This window comes from Mauremys reevesii, linkage group 9, assembly GCF_016161935.1.
Source record: "Mauremys reevesii isolate NIE-2019 linkage group 9, ASM1616193v1, whole genome shotgun sequence".
NCBI lineage: Eukaryota > Metazoa > Chordata > Testudines > Geoemydidae > Mauremys > Mauremys reevesii.
The window spans coordinates 88,918,880-88,936,061 of NC_052631.1; the positions used below are offsets into that span (position 1 = coordinate 88,918,880).

Genomic DNA, 17,182 nt, shown 5'->3' on the forward strand with positions numbered 1-17,182 from the left:
CTTGGCCTTCTCTCCAAACACTTCCTTTGTTGTTTCAATAACAGGGCATTATCAAAGTCTCAGCAATCATATGCGATTTTGTTGTTTTAGCAATTTTCTTCACTACTATGTAAGATGACCTTAAAGCTTTTTATCTGCAGTAGTTGTGTATTTCATTACTGCTTTAGTACCAAACAGTTCTTTGGCCTTTCACTCAAAAAATGAACATTGCCTATCCTTATAGATTTCATGCTTTGTAATTAAATATCTCTGTAATTTGGAGGGTTTCAAACATTCATTGGACAGTACTTGTGCACAAATTACATACTGTGGTTGAGGTATATCTCCACTTCCAGAACAAATACATCTGAAATTCAAATAGCTATCTTCGTATTTCCTAAATTTTCCAGGGTTAATAATGGCTATACGTTTCTTACTCATGTAACCTCCTTGGTGTTCTTCAGCCATTCTGGTGGTTGAACTTGTTGAAGGAACTTCAGTATCATCGCTCTATGGGTTTTGTTGTTTTGAAGCTGATGGTTGAATTAAAAATGTATCCACATCTGATATTTATCGTTTATGTTTACAACAATGTTCCCTGTGCTGTGTAACTTGTCCTGCTCCCACTTAAATAGCTCCTTTTCACCAGGTAAATGGAGATACATAACCTGCACAGCTGGCATTAGACTCACTGGAGTCTAACTAAGGAGTGAGCCCTTGCATGCTGGTCTCTGGGGGCAGAGCTGATGCCAAAACCTTAACCCCAACTCCCAGGGTATGGGCTTGTGCTTCAGCCACCTTGGGGGGTGGGCATACTAGGGGTGATGGGAGTGTGGCAGCACCCCCTGGCTTGAAGGGGTTTCCATTATATATAGGGTTTACAGTTTGGTTCAATGGCTCTAAACACCCCCACTATAAAAATTGTTCCAGCACCCCTGGTGGTGGGGCTTGAGACATCAGCCCCGCAGCTCACAGTTTCAGCCCTGCGGAGTCACCAGGGCTCAGGGCTCCAGGGTTTAGCCCTGTAGCTCCCATCTGTAGCCCATTGGGGGCACCTTAGAGCTCCAGGCTTCAGCTCCCAGTTTTAGCCCCTCAGGGGGCATTGGGGATCAGAGCTTTAGCCCCATGGGGGTCACTGTGGACCCCCAAAACCAACTCGTGGCACCCCCAGAGAGCCTCAGCGCAGACCCTCAGTTGAGAACCACTGCACTATGCTATACCCTAGCAGTCACCACTAGTTGAAGTCATTGTCCATTATAGGGATTGACCCCATCACCCACAATTAATCTTGCGAGTTAACAATCCCTCCTCTGAAATCTCAGACACAAACTGACCAAAATTACCCTTCCCCTTCTTTTCCACACCCTATAAATAGTAAATCAGGCCAACAGATAGAACGAGCAACTGCTTGGCCTGCTAAGTAAACCTTTGATAGCCACCCATCAAACCAGTGTTGGATGTCCAGATTAAACATATAACCAATGTCTGACAAAATCACTTTTTCAGAGCAGAACCTACCTGGCAATCATATGAACCTCTTGAATGGCTCCCAGATGTCACCACCATGATTATAATGCCTTTTCATTTCTCAATTTACATTTTTCCTTGACCTGTCTGCCACAATCACCAAGGAGGCTCCCTTTTGTATCTGCTGCAGCAGCATGTTGAACCACACTATTTTGGCTTCTAAGATCTTAAACTGGCCTCCATTTCAGAGAAATTGGCATATGTGCCTATGTCTGCTATCACTCTGCCCACAAGTTTGAGGCTGGAAAGGCCAAGTAGGGTAGCTCTATTTTTAATAGCTATCTTATTAAATTACAAAAATGTGAGCATTTCAGTATCTTAGAAAATATAACTTTAAAGTCAATATCATATAAAGAGTGAATTGATATTTAGAAAATGTAGATACAAGTAATACAAAGCAAAGCTATAATTCTAATGATAATATGACAGACGTTCTAAAAAAAAGTATGATAGATCACCCAAACAAAAATTCTGCATGTGCTCTAGTTATTCACTCCTCTTTTCAAGTGTTTATTTTATGTAAACAAGCACTGATGTCATTGTATCTTTGGGTGTTACCATATGGTAACACTTAAAACTTTCATGATATCGTACATGGCGTTATTATTAGGGCCCTACCAAATTCACGGCCATGAAAAACATGTCACAGACCATGAAATCTGGTCTTTTTTGTGCTTTTAGACAATACTATACAGATTTCACTGATGAGATCAGTGTTTCTCAAATTGGGGATCCTGACCCAAAAGAGAATTGCAAGGGGGTTTCAAGGTTATTTTAAGGAGAGCCATGGTATTGCCACCCTTACTTCTGCATTGCCCTCAGAGCTGGAGAGCGGTGGCTGCCGACTGAAAGCCCAGCTCTGCAGGCAGCAGTGCAGAAGTAGAGGTGGCAATACCATGCCATGCTATCCTTCTGCACTGTTGACAGCAGCAGCTCTGCCTTCAACGAGCTACAGCACAACCTGCACAACCTTCTATGAGATCTAGGTCTTGTTGCCTGGAAGATTCAACATAGTCTCTCTCTGGTTGATGTAAAGGAACATTTTGAAGTTATAAGACTGTTAGAGATGTCTTCTGATAAAGATCTTTGTTTAACATCTATCCAACCATCATTAGTAGCAACTACTGCAGGAGTGTCTCAGCAAAAAGTTATATGCATGCTTAAGTATTGGAAGGATTGGGGTCAAAGAACACCATTCATTTTTTTTAAATAACACAAAGTTGAAATCATAACAGTGTTGTAGTCTTTCGAGTGAAAATAATGGGTCAAATTCTGTGCTCAGGTTACTCTGCTAAAGTAGTTACTCCAAAAGGAAATTTAGCCAATATATTCTGAAATTTAATATAGTCTGATCTTGAGTCTCTGAGTACTGTTCACAGTTGCTGTTGAAGTCAATGGGAAACAAGGGCAGTTAGTGTTTCAAAGGAGGTATACAATAACAAACAGGACTGAGCCCATACTCACAAAGCATTTCCTTCAGAAAAAAATATTTTTTGACTGAAGTCTCGTTATGGTGCTGTAACTTCTACCCCACCATTCTGTTTTAGACTGGTATTCTGTATGGAACAGATATACTTTTATACGAGCTAATTGTAAGGTGAACCTTACACATATCAGTCATTTAGAGATTATGGTAAGCAGTTTAGCATTTTATGCTGTAAAGATCCTGAAGAAATGGAGGCATTGTACGGTATTTATAATTTGGAAATCCTTAACATCTTAATAGGTTGTAGATGGGACACATTCTTAACATTACATAGCCAGAGCAATGGTCATCATAAAAGCCGGTTATGCTTTAAAATGAGAATTAAACTGCAACCTGCATTTTACAACCATCATATTTCATTTGTAAATATGATTAGACTTTAATATTTTAAAGAAAAACAGCATGAATAAATCTTTCAGGAATGTTAGGAAAGGGGTTACCATTCTTATTTTTCCAAATCTACTTGTGTTAAAGTGGCGCACAAATTAAATTAGGAGCTGTTAAGGTGTATCCTATAGCTTGTAAGGGATACTAGTGAACACTTGTAATACACTTGCCACTAAGAATTAAAAGAAAACATTGAATGGGGTATGTATGAACATAGTGAACTGAATTTATAAGTGAAGTAGATCATTACTTTGATGTTATATTATTGCAGTATTTCTCAATATTTTATATTCATTGATACTGTTGAGAATGAATAACGTGGGACAAGACCTCTGTTAATTGTAGTGCAATTGTAAATTATTGCATTTGTAGAACACACTAAATAATGACATTTGTAGGATTCATCCCTCTTTTATAAAGAAATGGGTATGAAATTATATACGTGAGTCTTTAGATGCTGTATGTTTGTGAGATATCTTTTCTTTAATAGAGTTTACAAACTTCCAATTGTCTTATAAATTTGTTTTAATTTTGCATAGAACTGCTTATACTTTTGTAGACGTCCTTTGAGATGAAGTTCTGTGTTTCATACTCAAAAAACTTGACAATATAGTAAGACTAGGAAAAGACAAACACAAAAATTCTACAAAAGAAACAAATTTTATGTTTAAGATGGAAGTCAAAAGTGTTTATTGAAAATATTATAATGTCAATATATAAATTGATTGTATGACCCCATTTGGAATACTAGTTTTTGTTCTGCTCATCCTGTCCTAAAAACAATATAGCAGAAATAGAAGGGGTTCAGATACGGGCAACATATAATTAAGGGCTTTGTAGGGTCACAGGGCATATATACATAAACATGCAGACAATGTCTTGTAAAATGTACTCTCATAGAAAGGTAGAACTTCAATAAGTTAAGATTATGAGAACCTCATAAGATCAGGCCTAAATACAGAAACAAGTAATGCTACAATACTGTTTGTCTCCAGCACACATGTTGGACAAAATTGTTATTTTGTCATCTTAGGCCCTGATCCTGAATGAGATCCCCCATCTTATTGCAGGTTCAGGGCCGTGGACTATAAGCTTCTCCTAGCCTCACACCTTAATATTTATCTTTGTTATCCTTGCTACACCTGATCTTTTTCAATTCTTCATTACATGCCTTTCTGTGCTGTGTGCAGTGCTCTGGTTGTGGTCTTTCTAGCCAAATATGCAGTGACTCTAAGATCTCTTCTCATTGTACTTTTTATATTTATCCATTCCAGTGTTTTTGTTTTCATAAATAAGATTTTGATGATGCTCATTCATCTCCACTTGATAAACTATTGCAGCTCTGATTCTAACTGAGCAGTTTTAATACCCAGGAAACTTTTAAATAGAAAACTAAATTCTCAGAATATATTATACTATTTAATTAAATAATAGATTCCAAGCTAATTCAAATTCTACCAGTACATATTTGGTGAAGAAATATACCAATAAATAATAAATTTAGGAGCTGGAAAGAATTAAAATACTTAAAAGCACTACAGATTAAATGCAAAACTTTTAAGGTTCATTACTTTTTAATATATTCTCTTTTACATACTTCAGTGGGTAGCAATACAGGATACTGTTCCCTTGTCACTAAATGATACAATCATAGAAGATTAGGGTTGGAAGAGACCTCAGGAAGTCAGCTAGTCCAACCCCAATTAAATCATCCCAGCCAGAAGGTATCTGTCAAATCTTGCCTTAAAACCTCTAAGGATGGAGATTCCACCACCTTCCTAGGTAACCCATTCCAGTGCTTCACTACTCTCCTAGTGAAATAGTTTTTCCTAATATCCAACCTAGACCTCCCCCACTGCAACTTGAGACCATTACTCCTTCTTCTGTCATCTGCCACCACCAAGAACAGCCTACCCCCATCCTCTTTGGAACCCCTCTTGAGGTAGTTGAAAGCTGATATCAAATCACCCCTCACTCTTCTTTTCTGCAGACTAAATAAGACCAGTTCCCTCAGCCTCTCTTCATAAGTCATGTGCCCCAGCCCCATAATGATTTTTGTTGCCCTCCACTGGACTCTCTCCAATTTGTCCACATCATTTCTGTACTGGGGGGCCCAAAACTGGACATAGTACTCCAGATGTGGCCTCACCTGTGTCCAATAGAGGGGAATAATCACTTCCCTCGATCTTCTGGCAATGCTCCCACTAATGCAGCCCAATATACCAGTAGCCTTTTTGGCAACAAGGGCACACTGTTGACTCATATCCAGCTTCTCATCCACTGTAATCTCCAGGTCCTTTTCTGCAGAACTGCTGCTTAGCCAGTCAGTCCCCATCCTGTAGCAGTGCATGGGATTCTTCCATCCTAAATGCAGGACTCATCTTGGTTCAACTTGTTGAACCTCATCAGATTTCTTTTGGCCCATTTCTGGTTTTATGGATGGAAAATGGATATTGAAATATCTGTCAAAAGTGCCATGAAAATAGTTCTGCCAAATTCCTAGTGTAACACTGACAGACCCTGGTCATGGCTAGGTGGGATCAAACCTGAGAACTCTGGAGCTAAATGCATGAGCCTCTCCTTCATGAGCCATATGGCTCTAGGCTGTAGAGAAAACTCATTAATCTCGCTCTCTAAGTGGTCACAGTGCCACTAGATGGGACAGAGCACCACACCCAGGAGGTGTGTGGCTTATACTAGCTGTGCTCAAAATAATTTTCAATCAATAATGAACTATGTATGGAATAGCTTTCTATTATGTTCTTGGTGGGAGGAGGAGTGGCCCCTTGAGTTTACTGGATCATCTTTTTACAAACCCTCCTACAAATTGAAAAAAAGATCAGCGTGCTTTCTCTTTCTGGTTGACTTTTACCCCAGCCTCAGTACTTACGCATCTTCCCTTTCAGAGATTACTTTCAATTTTAAGGCTTCGAAAGAGGAAATATTTTGCTTTTAGAATATACCAGATTTTACCAAGGGTCAGGTGCTTTCAGGGAATTTCCCCAGGGGATATACTCCCTCTGATATACTCTACAGGCATTTTGTGTAAACAGATAAATAAATGCTACGGTCCCTCATCCCTCCTCTCTGCAGGCACATGCAATCCTGGTGTGTGAGATTTATCAGAAGATAAGGAGGAAATTCTTTATAGAGCTTCATGTTAAAATATTGGGAGCTGATCACTGTTACAGTTTTACAGTGTTCAACCATTATAATAGGAGAGAATTAAGGTTGGCAACCAGGTTGTTCAGAATATTACTCCATTCACAGTCCAAACATGCCATAAAAATGACAGCATATTATGAAAATCTATACTACTAAAACAATGCCATGTTTGAAAATCTTTGCCCTGTACAAACCCTACAACCAACTTACAACCCAAGTGAAGGACAGTGATATTTTAAAAGGGGATCTACTCCCCCAACAACAAGATAAAAAATCAGTAACATGCTCAATGTTCTTCTCCATCATTTCTTTGGCTTTGCTTTACAACATCAACTACCTGAATCACTAGGCAGAAGTTAATAATCCATGTTTTTAAAGGATCTTATTCCTCCCTTCCCTTTCTCCATAAAAATTTAGCTTTATGGCCTCTGATTATAGATTATTTTCATGTGATATTAACCAAGTACCATCCAATAGGATTGATCCAAACCACAGTAAAAATAATCCACCCCTAAACTAGACCCAGACTCTGATTTTAAAAAAAAAGAATCCTATGAGATGTTCTCTTCAAAGAAGCAGAATTATGAGGAAATAATTTTTCCTTCTTTAAAGATACTATCATCACAGGATTCTTACTCTTGGAGAGTAAGTAGCTCAAAGGCTATCTCCAAATAAACAGCTGAATGAATTACCACCGCTGTACGCAAAGCAAGAATGCCTAACACAAAGCAACATGAAAATTGTTTATTTTTTGTATAGCAAGAAGGGATAAGATACAGTACCCCCCAAAAGACAACAAAGAGGTGTTAAAACAAGCATAGCCTCAAATGAATATTCTCAGAAAACAGATTTTTTTCCCCCCTGAATTTGTCCTCCTGAAATGAGAGAAATTCTGAGAAATAAACTCTTTGGGGACATAGAACTTCGACACCACATATCTGAAATGGGTTCTTCCATCACTAGTCACCCTACAGGGGCGAAGCTGGATTTGCTGGCAGATTTGAAATATCTCTTTCTGTATCACATGGGGCTGCACAAATGAGGCCACAGAGCATTTGCCTGAATTTGGTCTCTACTGTAGGTTTTTTCAAGGGAACATGATCTGAGCATAAATATTATAACCAAGAATTTTGGGCTGAGAACATATTTTGTAGTTATGTTTTAGGTGAACAGTAACTTCTATCATGCTAATAAGTATATTGAAAACTAATTATATACCATTTTTACATTTCATAGATGGACTTTCTGATTTCCTAAGAAATTAAAATATCTGAACAGTATTCTGTCAGTAACAATTAAGAATGAAGACAGATATTGCAGTGAATAGACAGAATTATGTGAAGAATAATAGGAGGATACAACTTCACAGCTAAGCTAATTCCCATATCATACCCGCACACTTTAGGTGCTTGTTGGTTTTAGACAAATTTCCATGCATAATTTTACTCCTGAGGTATTTAAATGATTTTGTATTAAGTTAGTTTGCACAGTCTAGTGTACATTTAGAACTCTAAGGAATCGCTGGTATGCAGATTTAGACACAAACATTGTTTTATCACAAGCAACATTTTTCTGTGATATAAAAATAAAGTTAATGAGATGTAGACTTAGTCTCAAAGTAAGTAAAATAAAAGTAACTTCAGCAAATTAGAAATAGTCTGTAAAAAACTAATTAGAAATTCAAGGCCAGATTTTCAGCTCAAGTCAATGAAGTTGCACCAGTTACACCAGCTGAGGCTCTATTCTTAAATCTTTCTCTTTCTGTCTCACCTCCTCCCCCACCTCCCACTTAGATTGTGAATCAGGGGTTTATATGATATAGTCACACAAAAGGCTGACAAGTATAGTGTTTACTGCTGTGGGTGGGAGGAGATTAAAGTGGAATCCCCCAGGGAATGTGGTGCACATGTACATTTTGAGTACTAATATTGTTGGGGAAAATTCTTCCCATCTGCCACATGCCAGCAGAAATGGGCAGTACCATTGTACAAGCATAGACAGGATTTGGGGTCCACATAGCATAAAATTTACATGTGGCATGGAACAAACTGAGCTCTATGGCAGATATCTGTGTGCCAGCACAGGAAGTAGGTGACAGTGAGGCAAAAGGAGTAGTAGTGGGGCTGGAGGATGCATTGCTATGTGGATCAATGTTCCCTCTAATTTTTTACATCCACGTGCGGAATGAATTTTGTTATGTTCACCAATATGGAGGAGATGTGTAGCGGGAATGGGGCAGTGGGGTTCAGAGTGCGGGAGCGGGCTCGGGGCTGGGGCAGAGGTTTGGGATGCAGGGGGTGAGGGATCCCGTTGGGGGTGCAGGCTCGGGGATGGGGATGAAGAATTTGGGGTGCGGGAGGGGGCTAAGGGCTGGGGCAGAGGGTTGGGGTGGGGGCTATGGCTGGGGGGGTGGGCTCTGGGGTGGGTCCGGGGCTGAGGGGTTTGGGGTGCAGGCTTCCCCTGAGCTGCAGCAGGGAGAGAGGACTCTCCCCATCTCTCTCTTGCCACTGCAGCATGGGGCTGGGGGAGAGGCGCCTCTTCCCACCTGCACAGCCCTTGATAGTCTGCTGTGCAGCCGTGCAGCTAAGAGGGAACTTAGATATGGATCCTACAGTTCTTCCACCCATCACCGGTAGGAGGAGCCATGCAAGGTCTTGGTAGTTACTGCATCTTCAAGCACTCCAGAGTCCTTGATTGGGCCAAGGTACGCTATTTAAGCCAGAAAGATAGACAGGAAGTTGTCCGTGCAACTGGGTGAATTCCTAGGTGGCTGCTACCTTGGACCCTGCCTTCATGCTTGACACTTGAGCCCTACCTTCATGACTTGTCCCTGGTTCCTGCTTTCCTGACCTGTTCCTGATTCTTGCCTTCCTTCCTTGCTCCTGATCCCTGCCCCGGCCTCTGGCTCTGACTCTTGGCTTGACTCCCAACACTGGCTCTTGTTCCTCTGGTTGGGATTAGCATTGTGTGTCATTAGGAAATTGATGCCATTTGTCACCTGCCATCTAAACCAACTGTCACTATTCACAAAAGGCCATTCACCTTCCAGCATGAAGACAATGCATCAGTCACAGCTCTTAACAAAATACTTGCTGAAAATGAAGCACAAAGGGAGTTCCTTCCAGGGATTTGGGGATCATCAGAATTCCATCTAAGTAGCCTTACTAGAATGAGATACTGGTATGAAAATAAAAAAACCCTTGGAAACAACTACCAAAAGAAGTTACTGTATAACAAACACACACAGCATACATTCACCACTCACAGGGAATGCCACAAGCACTGAGCCTACAGAGGAATTGCATATTGAAACAGAGAATTTAAATTGGGCTGTCTGGGGAGAGTGTGAGCAGCTGTGGGATTGAGTTAGCATAGGGAGGGAACAGAGCAGCAGAAGCAGTTGGGGCAGTTGAAGAGAGGTGCTTGTTTAGGCTCCACCAGAGGTCAGTGACTGTTATTTTTCTCTGTGGGCAAGGGAGGTTTCTCAGTCAGTATGAGGCAATCCCCTCAAAGCCAATTTCTGGGCTGTGCTCCACCATCTGAGAAACCTTACACTAGAAGTGGCTGTGCAGTTGGCAGTGAGAAAGAAGAGGCAGTAGACTGCAGAACTTTCCACTGCAGGAGGAAGTTTAAATGGTTGGATCACTGCTGCCTGATGACTGTCCCTAGGGTCATTATAACTGTTTCATACCAGCTCCTGACACATTTCCATTCCTGATCTGATTGCTATCATGCAAACTGAAATTTGCAAAAGATTCTATCTTGTGGGTGGGAATGTGTAACATGGAGGTAAAATGTTTGCCATAGGAGGTGTGTTGCCCTTGGCACATGTGTGTATAAGACAGGCTCCTAGAATGGGACATTTCAGGGCCTAAAAGCCCTGAGAGCGCTTCCCTTTCCTTTCCGAAGAACACTTGGAAACTCTCCGTACCAGTCAGTGTGACTGTGTGTGTACAAGTGTGTATGAAAATAGGATGCAAAATCTGGCAGGTTTCATTGTGATACATATGATGCAAACACAAAGACTGAAGTTCTCACAGCTTAAGGGTTAGTAATGTATTACTTAAAAGTTAGCTACACTCTGTGGAAGGGTGAGAAGTTTCCTGGCAGCAGGAATACTAGCAAATGTGAGCCACCAATTTAGGGGCTGGAGGTCTTTCCTGTCAATAGTATGACAGTTAGCTGACAACATCTGAATACTTTGCTGCCAGTGATTTGTTACTAAAGCAATAGTTACAGCAATCCTTAAAAAATAATGGTAGCATCTTCACACTGTCTCTGAGGGATTTCCTTGCTCAGGTGCTCATAATTTTTCCCCTGGCTGTCTTGCTCCTGCATAATAGATTTTCGAGTCTCTCCTGAGTGAACAGTAGAAACAGGTGCTTAGTATCTTCAAGGTAGCAGCAACAGCAGGATGACACTCCTAAGTTGTCTTGGGCAACAACAGTACTAGCAAGTAACAGAACAGTGATTATGCAAACACAACAGCCTTTCCTTAAAGCTCCTACTAAGAGCTGCATTCACTTTACAGTCTGGTCTGATGTTGACTGCCTGCTCCTCTGCTTTTAATACCACAGAACCCTCTCTCCAGGTGTGTGTCATTATTGCCTCTCTGCTAGAACCTTTTCCCAGGCCTAACTGACAAATACATTAACATAGTAGTGTAAATCTGTTTAGCCTTATTTCATGGGAGATGTTTATTACTTAGTGGTTTTGTAGAGGGTTTGATTGAATTATTCTCTCTTTTGATTTGAAGTGCAGGATGTTTATTCTTGTAACCTGTCCGTTTCTTTCACAGGTATTTTCCTAAATGGGATTTACAGCTGATGAAATCAGATGGTTTCTGTGCTGTAACTCAATGTCACTCTGATTTATTTGTTCAAAAAAATGCTATGACAAATTATGTGAGTGCTGCTTCATTTATTTTAACCACTGCAGCACTGAAGAATTTACATACAAATTCAAATCTGTGAATATTCTTTATTTCATAAGAGGATTTTAAATGAATTCATATGTTACAATAACATTTTACAGACAGCCTGAAATTAAACCTCTACTACACAATACTGTAATCCTGTTAAATATAATACCATGCTTTTCTGATTGCTATTTAAAATAGTAACTCTATGGATTTGTTTGTCTTTTCTTTCTGGTTTGCTTTTTTTTAGATATACCGGGCAGCCCACGTAACCAGTTCACATTCAGACCACTCCCACCCCCTCCACCACCACCACATGCATGCACCTGCAGCAGAAAACCACCTCCAACAGCAGATTCTCTCCAGAAAAGATCAATGACCACCCGCAGTCAGCCCAGTCCAGCTACTCAAACACCTCCAACCAGTACGCAAGATTCCGTACATCTGCATAACAGCTGGGTCTTGAATAGTAATATACCATTGGAGACAAGGTATATATAAACGGAGTCTACTATTCTTAAGAGTTTAAAAAATGGTGGGGTGGGTCTGAGGATGAGATGAGAAAATAATAATAGTGAGAGAAAGAATGGCTTTGTAGTTCAGGACACACAAAGCTTTTTGATGTGAAGCCATGGTATCATAAGCATTATTATTATTATAATCATCATGTTATTAGTTAACCTAGATCATTAATGCTCAGAAAAGCACATTTTGAAAAGTGTTGTGGGGAGGGATAATTGAACTCCAAAGATGTAGATTTGTATGCACACATCTGTGCACTTATGCAGCCCCATCTTGTGTGGAAGGAGGCATTTTGCCTTAGAAGCATCAAAGAAACTCCACATGGAGGCCATGCCTCAGGGAATCACTGCACTCCATAAGATCTGAAAGCATTCAGCCTGCAGTCTTTGGCCTCCTGAGAAACCCCAGGTGTGAAACAATCCCCAAGAAATTATCATTGTACATAAACATCCAGGATGTCTTCAGATACGTATAAGCAAAAGAAAGCCAAAATGGCTTGAGGTTTCAGAAATGATTATAGAATCAACATCACATTCAGTTGATGATCTGAGGCCTGATTATGAAAGCCTTACTGCCTCAAAAAACAAATATTGAAGTCAAAGATTGAGCTACGGATAATTTACTTGAATAATATAGTCTGCAAAATGATAATCTGAATAAAATATATTTCCAGTTCGGAAAGAATCTGTAATGTAGAGAGACAAATTCTGTCTCCTGAGGTGAATGCATGGCTATCCTTGACTTTTTTGGCTGAAAGCTGTTATTGTAATCTGAATAGCTAATTTTATGGCCGTTAATTAGAGCTGTGCCAACCATTCAAGTCCTGTCTAGTTATCAACCTGGAACATGGGCCATGTTACAGACCTTTTGAGTAAATTAGTTACTGAGTTTTGCACAAGCTTCTCCTTCCCCACATGGAACATTGTGGGTCTGAACCTGAGTAGTCTTGGCTGGTGCTTCCATTTGGTTTTCAGGTTTGTTCAAAACACTAAGAAGTGTTCAGTTTTCCCCACATGTACTGGAATTGATGAATTTCACACAAATCTAACACTCACTATTTAATATAACAGGTACTTTCACAAAAGCATTTTCCTTTCAAACATACATGTGAAATTATTTAACTATTATCCGAGGGAAAAATTTGGTGGTCTTGCAATGAGATGAAATTGTTTTGGCTTGACTCAGAACAAAATATGCAACATACTTCTTAATATAATTTGACTGCTACAATATACCAGTGTCACTTTGAATAAGTTACTCCCTTCTGAAAGGGTGTGAATTTGAAATGAACGGAGGGGCTGATTTAATTTTGATCATTATTACTTTCTGAGTTAAGACTTCGGTATGTTACTTTCTTGAAAAATGAATGCCAGGCAAGGAATCTAGGGGTATATCAACTCATCAGATGAATGCACAACTTAAATTTTTTGTCAGAAAATGACTATTTTAAAATTAACACATAATATGGTCCCCATGAGATTTTTCTGATGCTTCCATTTGAAATTTACATTTAACCATGTTTGCCCAGATTTCACCCACATACATCCTATAACCAGTCAAGATATCATCTTTAAATTATAGGTGAAGTCCTTAGCAGAATTTCATAATGTAGGGTTTTCTATAAAAGCTGAGGCCAGAAAAAGCATATTTGGTTTACTCTGAAATAATTCAAGAGTAATAAGTCGAGGAAAAACTGCAGAAAATAATTGGAGCACATACCTCCAAAATATGTATGTTTCAAGTACTCAGAACATGTACCAGTAACTTTCCAATCTGATTTCATTACTGTGTTGATAATAATTTTTAAAAATTCAAAATACAATAGATGGTTGGGATCAGAATTTCTGATTACATTATTTTCAGGATGAAAGATCTCCAGTGGTTTCTATGATGCAAGGACTGGTATTCAACTAAAATTTCACTGATATTATATTGCTTATTGGCCTGATCCAGTGCCTCATGAACACAATGGGAACTCTTCCATTGGCTTCAACAGGCACTGATCAGGTTTCATGTAGCCTTCCTACATCATAATAGCTCATTGTTTCCTCTCCATACTTCCGAATTTTGAGGCAGAACTTTGGTAATTTAACTGTGCTCCCTTTTCAATCCCCATCATTTTCCAGGGCGGGGCGGGGGCAAGTAGGGCAATTTGCCCCAGGCCCCCACGAGAGTTTTTTCAGGACCCCTGGAGCGGGGTCCTTCACTTGCTCCGGGGGCCCCGGAAAACTCTCGTGGGGCCCAGGCCCCCGGAGCTGCTTCTGCTCCGGGTGTTTGGCGGCAATTCGGCGGCGGGGGCCCCCTGCCACCGAAGACCCCAGGCCCCCTGAGTCCTCTGGGCAGCCCTGTCATTTTCAGTGATTTTCATTAATTTTACAGGCTTAAATTGGCTATGAAATATTCCCATCAATGGTATTATACAGTCTAAGTGTAAATGATTGATTGGTTACTTGATGACAATGCCATGCTCTGTATTGAAGATTCATGATAGAGAACAACCTGTGGACTCCTTTTCCTTGAGTGGCAGAGTCTGGGAGCTTTCCACATTCAACACTCACAGCCCAAGGTGTTGGTAGTGGCTGTCTTTGTTGATTTCCAGTGTCTGCTGAGTCTGCAACCTCTTAGGAACCTCTTGGTGGCTGTACAGCTATTTTCTGGGATTAATCTGGAATTATTTGGGGACAAAAATATGTCCATGAATGAAGTTGTAAATTATAGCTCCATGGTCACCAGTCAGAAAAGACCTAGATCACACAATACAGCCTTAGAGAAAAGATTATTTTTCCCCTTCCCGATGGGGTGATCAGATGGGACAAGAAAATGAAATGGCTAAATCTCCAGGTTCTCCCCCAACACACACACATACACTACAATTAAAAATAGTCTTAGAAAATACAAGAAATATGGCAATGGCAGCTGTATTTCAGTGCTAAATCTTTCTTGTATAATAGTACTCAAATCTACCTAATATGCATAAGCAGATTTTTTTTAGAACATTTGCAATTGAAGAGTAGATTTAGAGACATTAATTTATGCCCTAACTTAATAACTGGAGAAAAATCAGAATGCACATGTTCAGTACTTACATCTAATAATATCTCATGTTAATCCTTAAACCTCACCAGGGTTTGCACAGTCTAGCTATAGCCACATAGATTTAGAGATTTTTTTCGTACAGGAAAAGACTTCCGAGAACTAATCATGTGGCCTATAAATCCTGTTTACTATAGATAATCAGAAATAGAGCAAGCTTCTCAGCCTACCCATAGTGGCAGATATGTGATATTTCACATTTACATGAAGGAAAATTCCATAATTCTAAAAATATATTTACCATATTGCGATTAGAAACATGCTCTTATGTAATTAGACTTTGAAGATCTAGATTGAATTGAAAAGATCAGACCTAAAAGAGTGGGTAATGAAATAGTATATTTTAGAATTGTTTCTCTATTGTAACACATTGTATTATCATATCTTATATAACAAGGCAAAACAGAAATTCTACTAATACTTGCTTCTGATTAAGGATAAATATAAATGAATTAATCCTCACTACATCCCCATGCAGGGATGAGTTGTCATCTCAGTTTCCTGGATGGTTAGATTGAGGCACAGATAGGTGAAGTGACTTGCCCAAGTTCACACAAGAAGTCTTTGGCAGAGCCAGAAATGGAGTTCAGATCTGCCAGGTCCCATCAGGGCTGCCTGGGGGACAAGTGGGGCAATTTGCCCCAGACCCCGGGCCCCACAGGGGCCCCCATGAGAATATAGTATTCTATAGTATTGCAACTTTTTTTTATGGACGGGTCCCATACCTTAATAAGAAGACTATCCCTTCTCCTGTATTAATTAATGTGATAGGGAAATATTTTCCCCAACCATTCTGGGGAATGAGCCATTCTGGATTAAAATAAACTCAAAAGAAAAAAGAAGTCAAGTACACATAGGACATTTTAGTGGAGGAGGTATGAGAGAAGCTGCCTACGAAGAAATAGGAGGAAAAGGGTCCAGCAGGTTGGACTGCCAATTGACTGAGTTATAGCCATCCAAGAGAGTGATATATGTGCATATATACAATTGCATAATATGTGTTCACATACAGTACTGAGAACAACTATTTACTATTAAAATGACTTATGAACATGCATTAATTTCATTGCAACACATAGATCATAATTCATAAATATTTTCAACAAAAGACTGCAAAGATCTTGAATAACATAAAACACAGGTACCGTTAATTCTCTTTTTTAGCGGCATAGTATTATTGGCCTCTTACATAATTGATTTTTCTCCCCCAGGAGTAAGCACAATCTATTGCCTATTCCCTTCCTTCCCTCTAAAATAATTATGTTTTTCAGGATTCATAGATACTTTGCTCTAATCTTTCAAATCTTCTGATTTACAGTGCCATATATTGTCATTAACTTTGATAGCCCCATCTGAATTTGGCTTACTGCTTTTTATAGGGTACAGTTTAAACTCAGACAATGCAGTAAAGCATATTTCCCCTCTCTTTTGTTCCCTCTTATATCAATATTATTGTATGTATTCCACTTCTTGCTGTGTTTTCCTTGTACTTCACTATGCCTTTATTTCAGTCAGCTCCAATGTAAGATGGAAAAATGGCATTTTAAAATGTTGTTTCTAAAGGTAATACTAATCTTAGTCCTTTTTCTGTTATGCTATGGTGCCCTTTTCATGGATAAGTCAGATCAAGCTTTGGATGTGCTTATTTTGTGTACAACTTTGCATTTGTTTTCCAAGAGACTAGGTTCACAATAACTTTAATTATTTTGCTGTTAAAAGCAACAAACCTTTTTTAACTTTGATTTTCCCCCAAAGTGTTTATTTTCATTTCTGTATTTTGCACTAAAGTGTTTTACATGTTTGCTTATTCCTTCATTTTTTATTAACTTTCATTCTAGTTCCTCTAACTCATTTAGCATGTTAGCAATAAGATGCTGAGTGGACTGAAATCTACTTCAATGTACTGTCTATGCCCAAGGTACTGTGGCAAAGAAAACTTCATTTAAGTAGCCTTGGCATCCTGGTAACAACCCCTCTAAAGAGGGCATTGAGGTATCAGGCCGCAGAGCCGGCTTTAGGCTTATTCCACCAATTCCCCCGAATCAAGCCCCGCGCCTAAGAGAGCCCCGCTCCCAGTGAGAATCCCTTCCCTAGCTAGAGGCACC

The 17,182-nt window shown here is 39.6% G+C and overlaps 1 protein-coding gene across 16 annotated transcripts in view; it reads left to right on the forward strand.

The window, feature by feature from the left end:
- The window catches only part of TENM1 (teneurin transmembrane protein 1), a 697,978-nt gene that overhangs the window by 456,356 nt on the left and 224,440 nt on the right, over positions 1-17,182 (forward strand). For all 16 annotated transcript variants that reach the window (XM_039487530.1, XM_039487526.1, XM_039487540.1 and 13 more), the window contains one exon: positions 11,713-11,953. In XM_039487530.1, the coding sequence (XP_039343464.1) occupies positions 11,713-11,953 (241 nt within the window). The remainder of the gene's footprint in view (positions 1-11,712; positions 11,954-17,182) is intronic.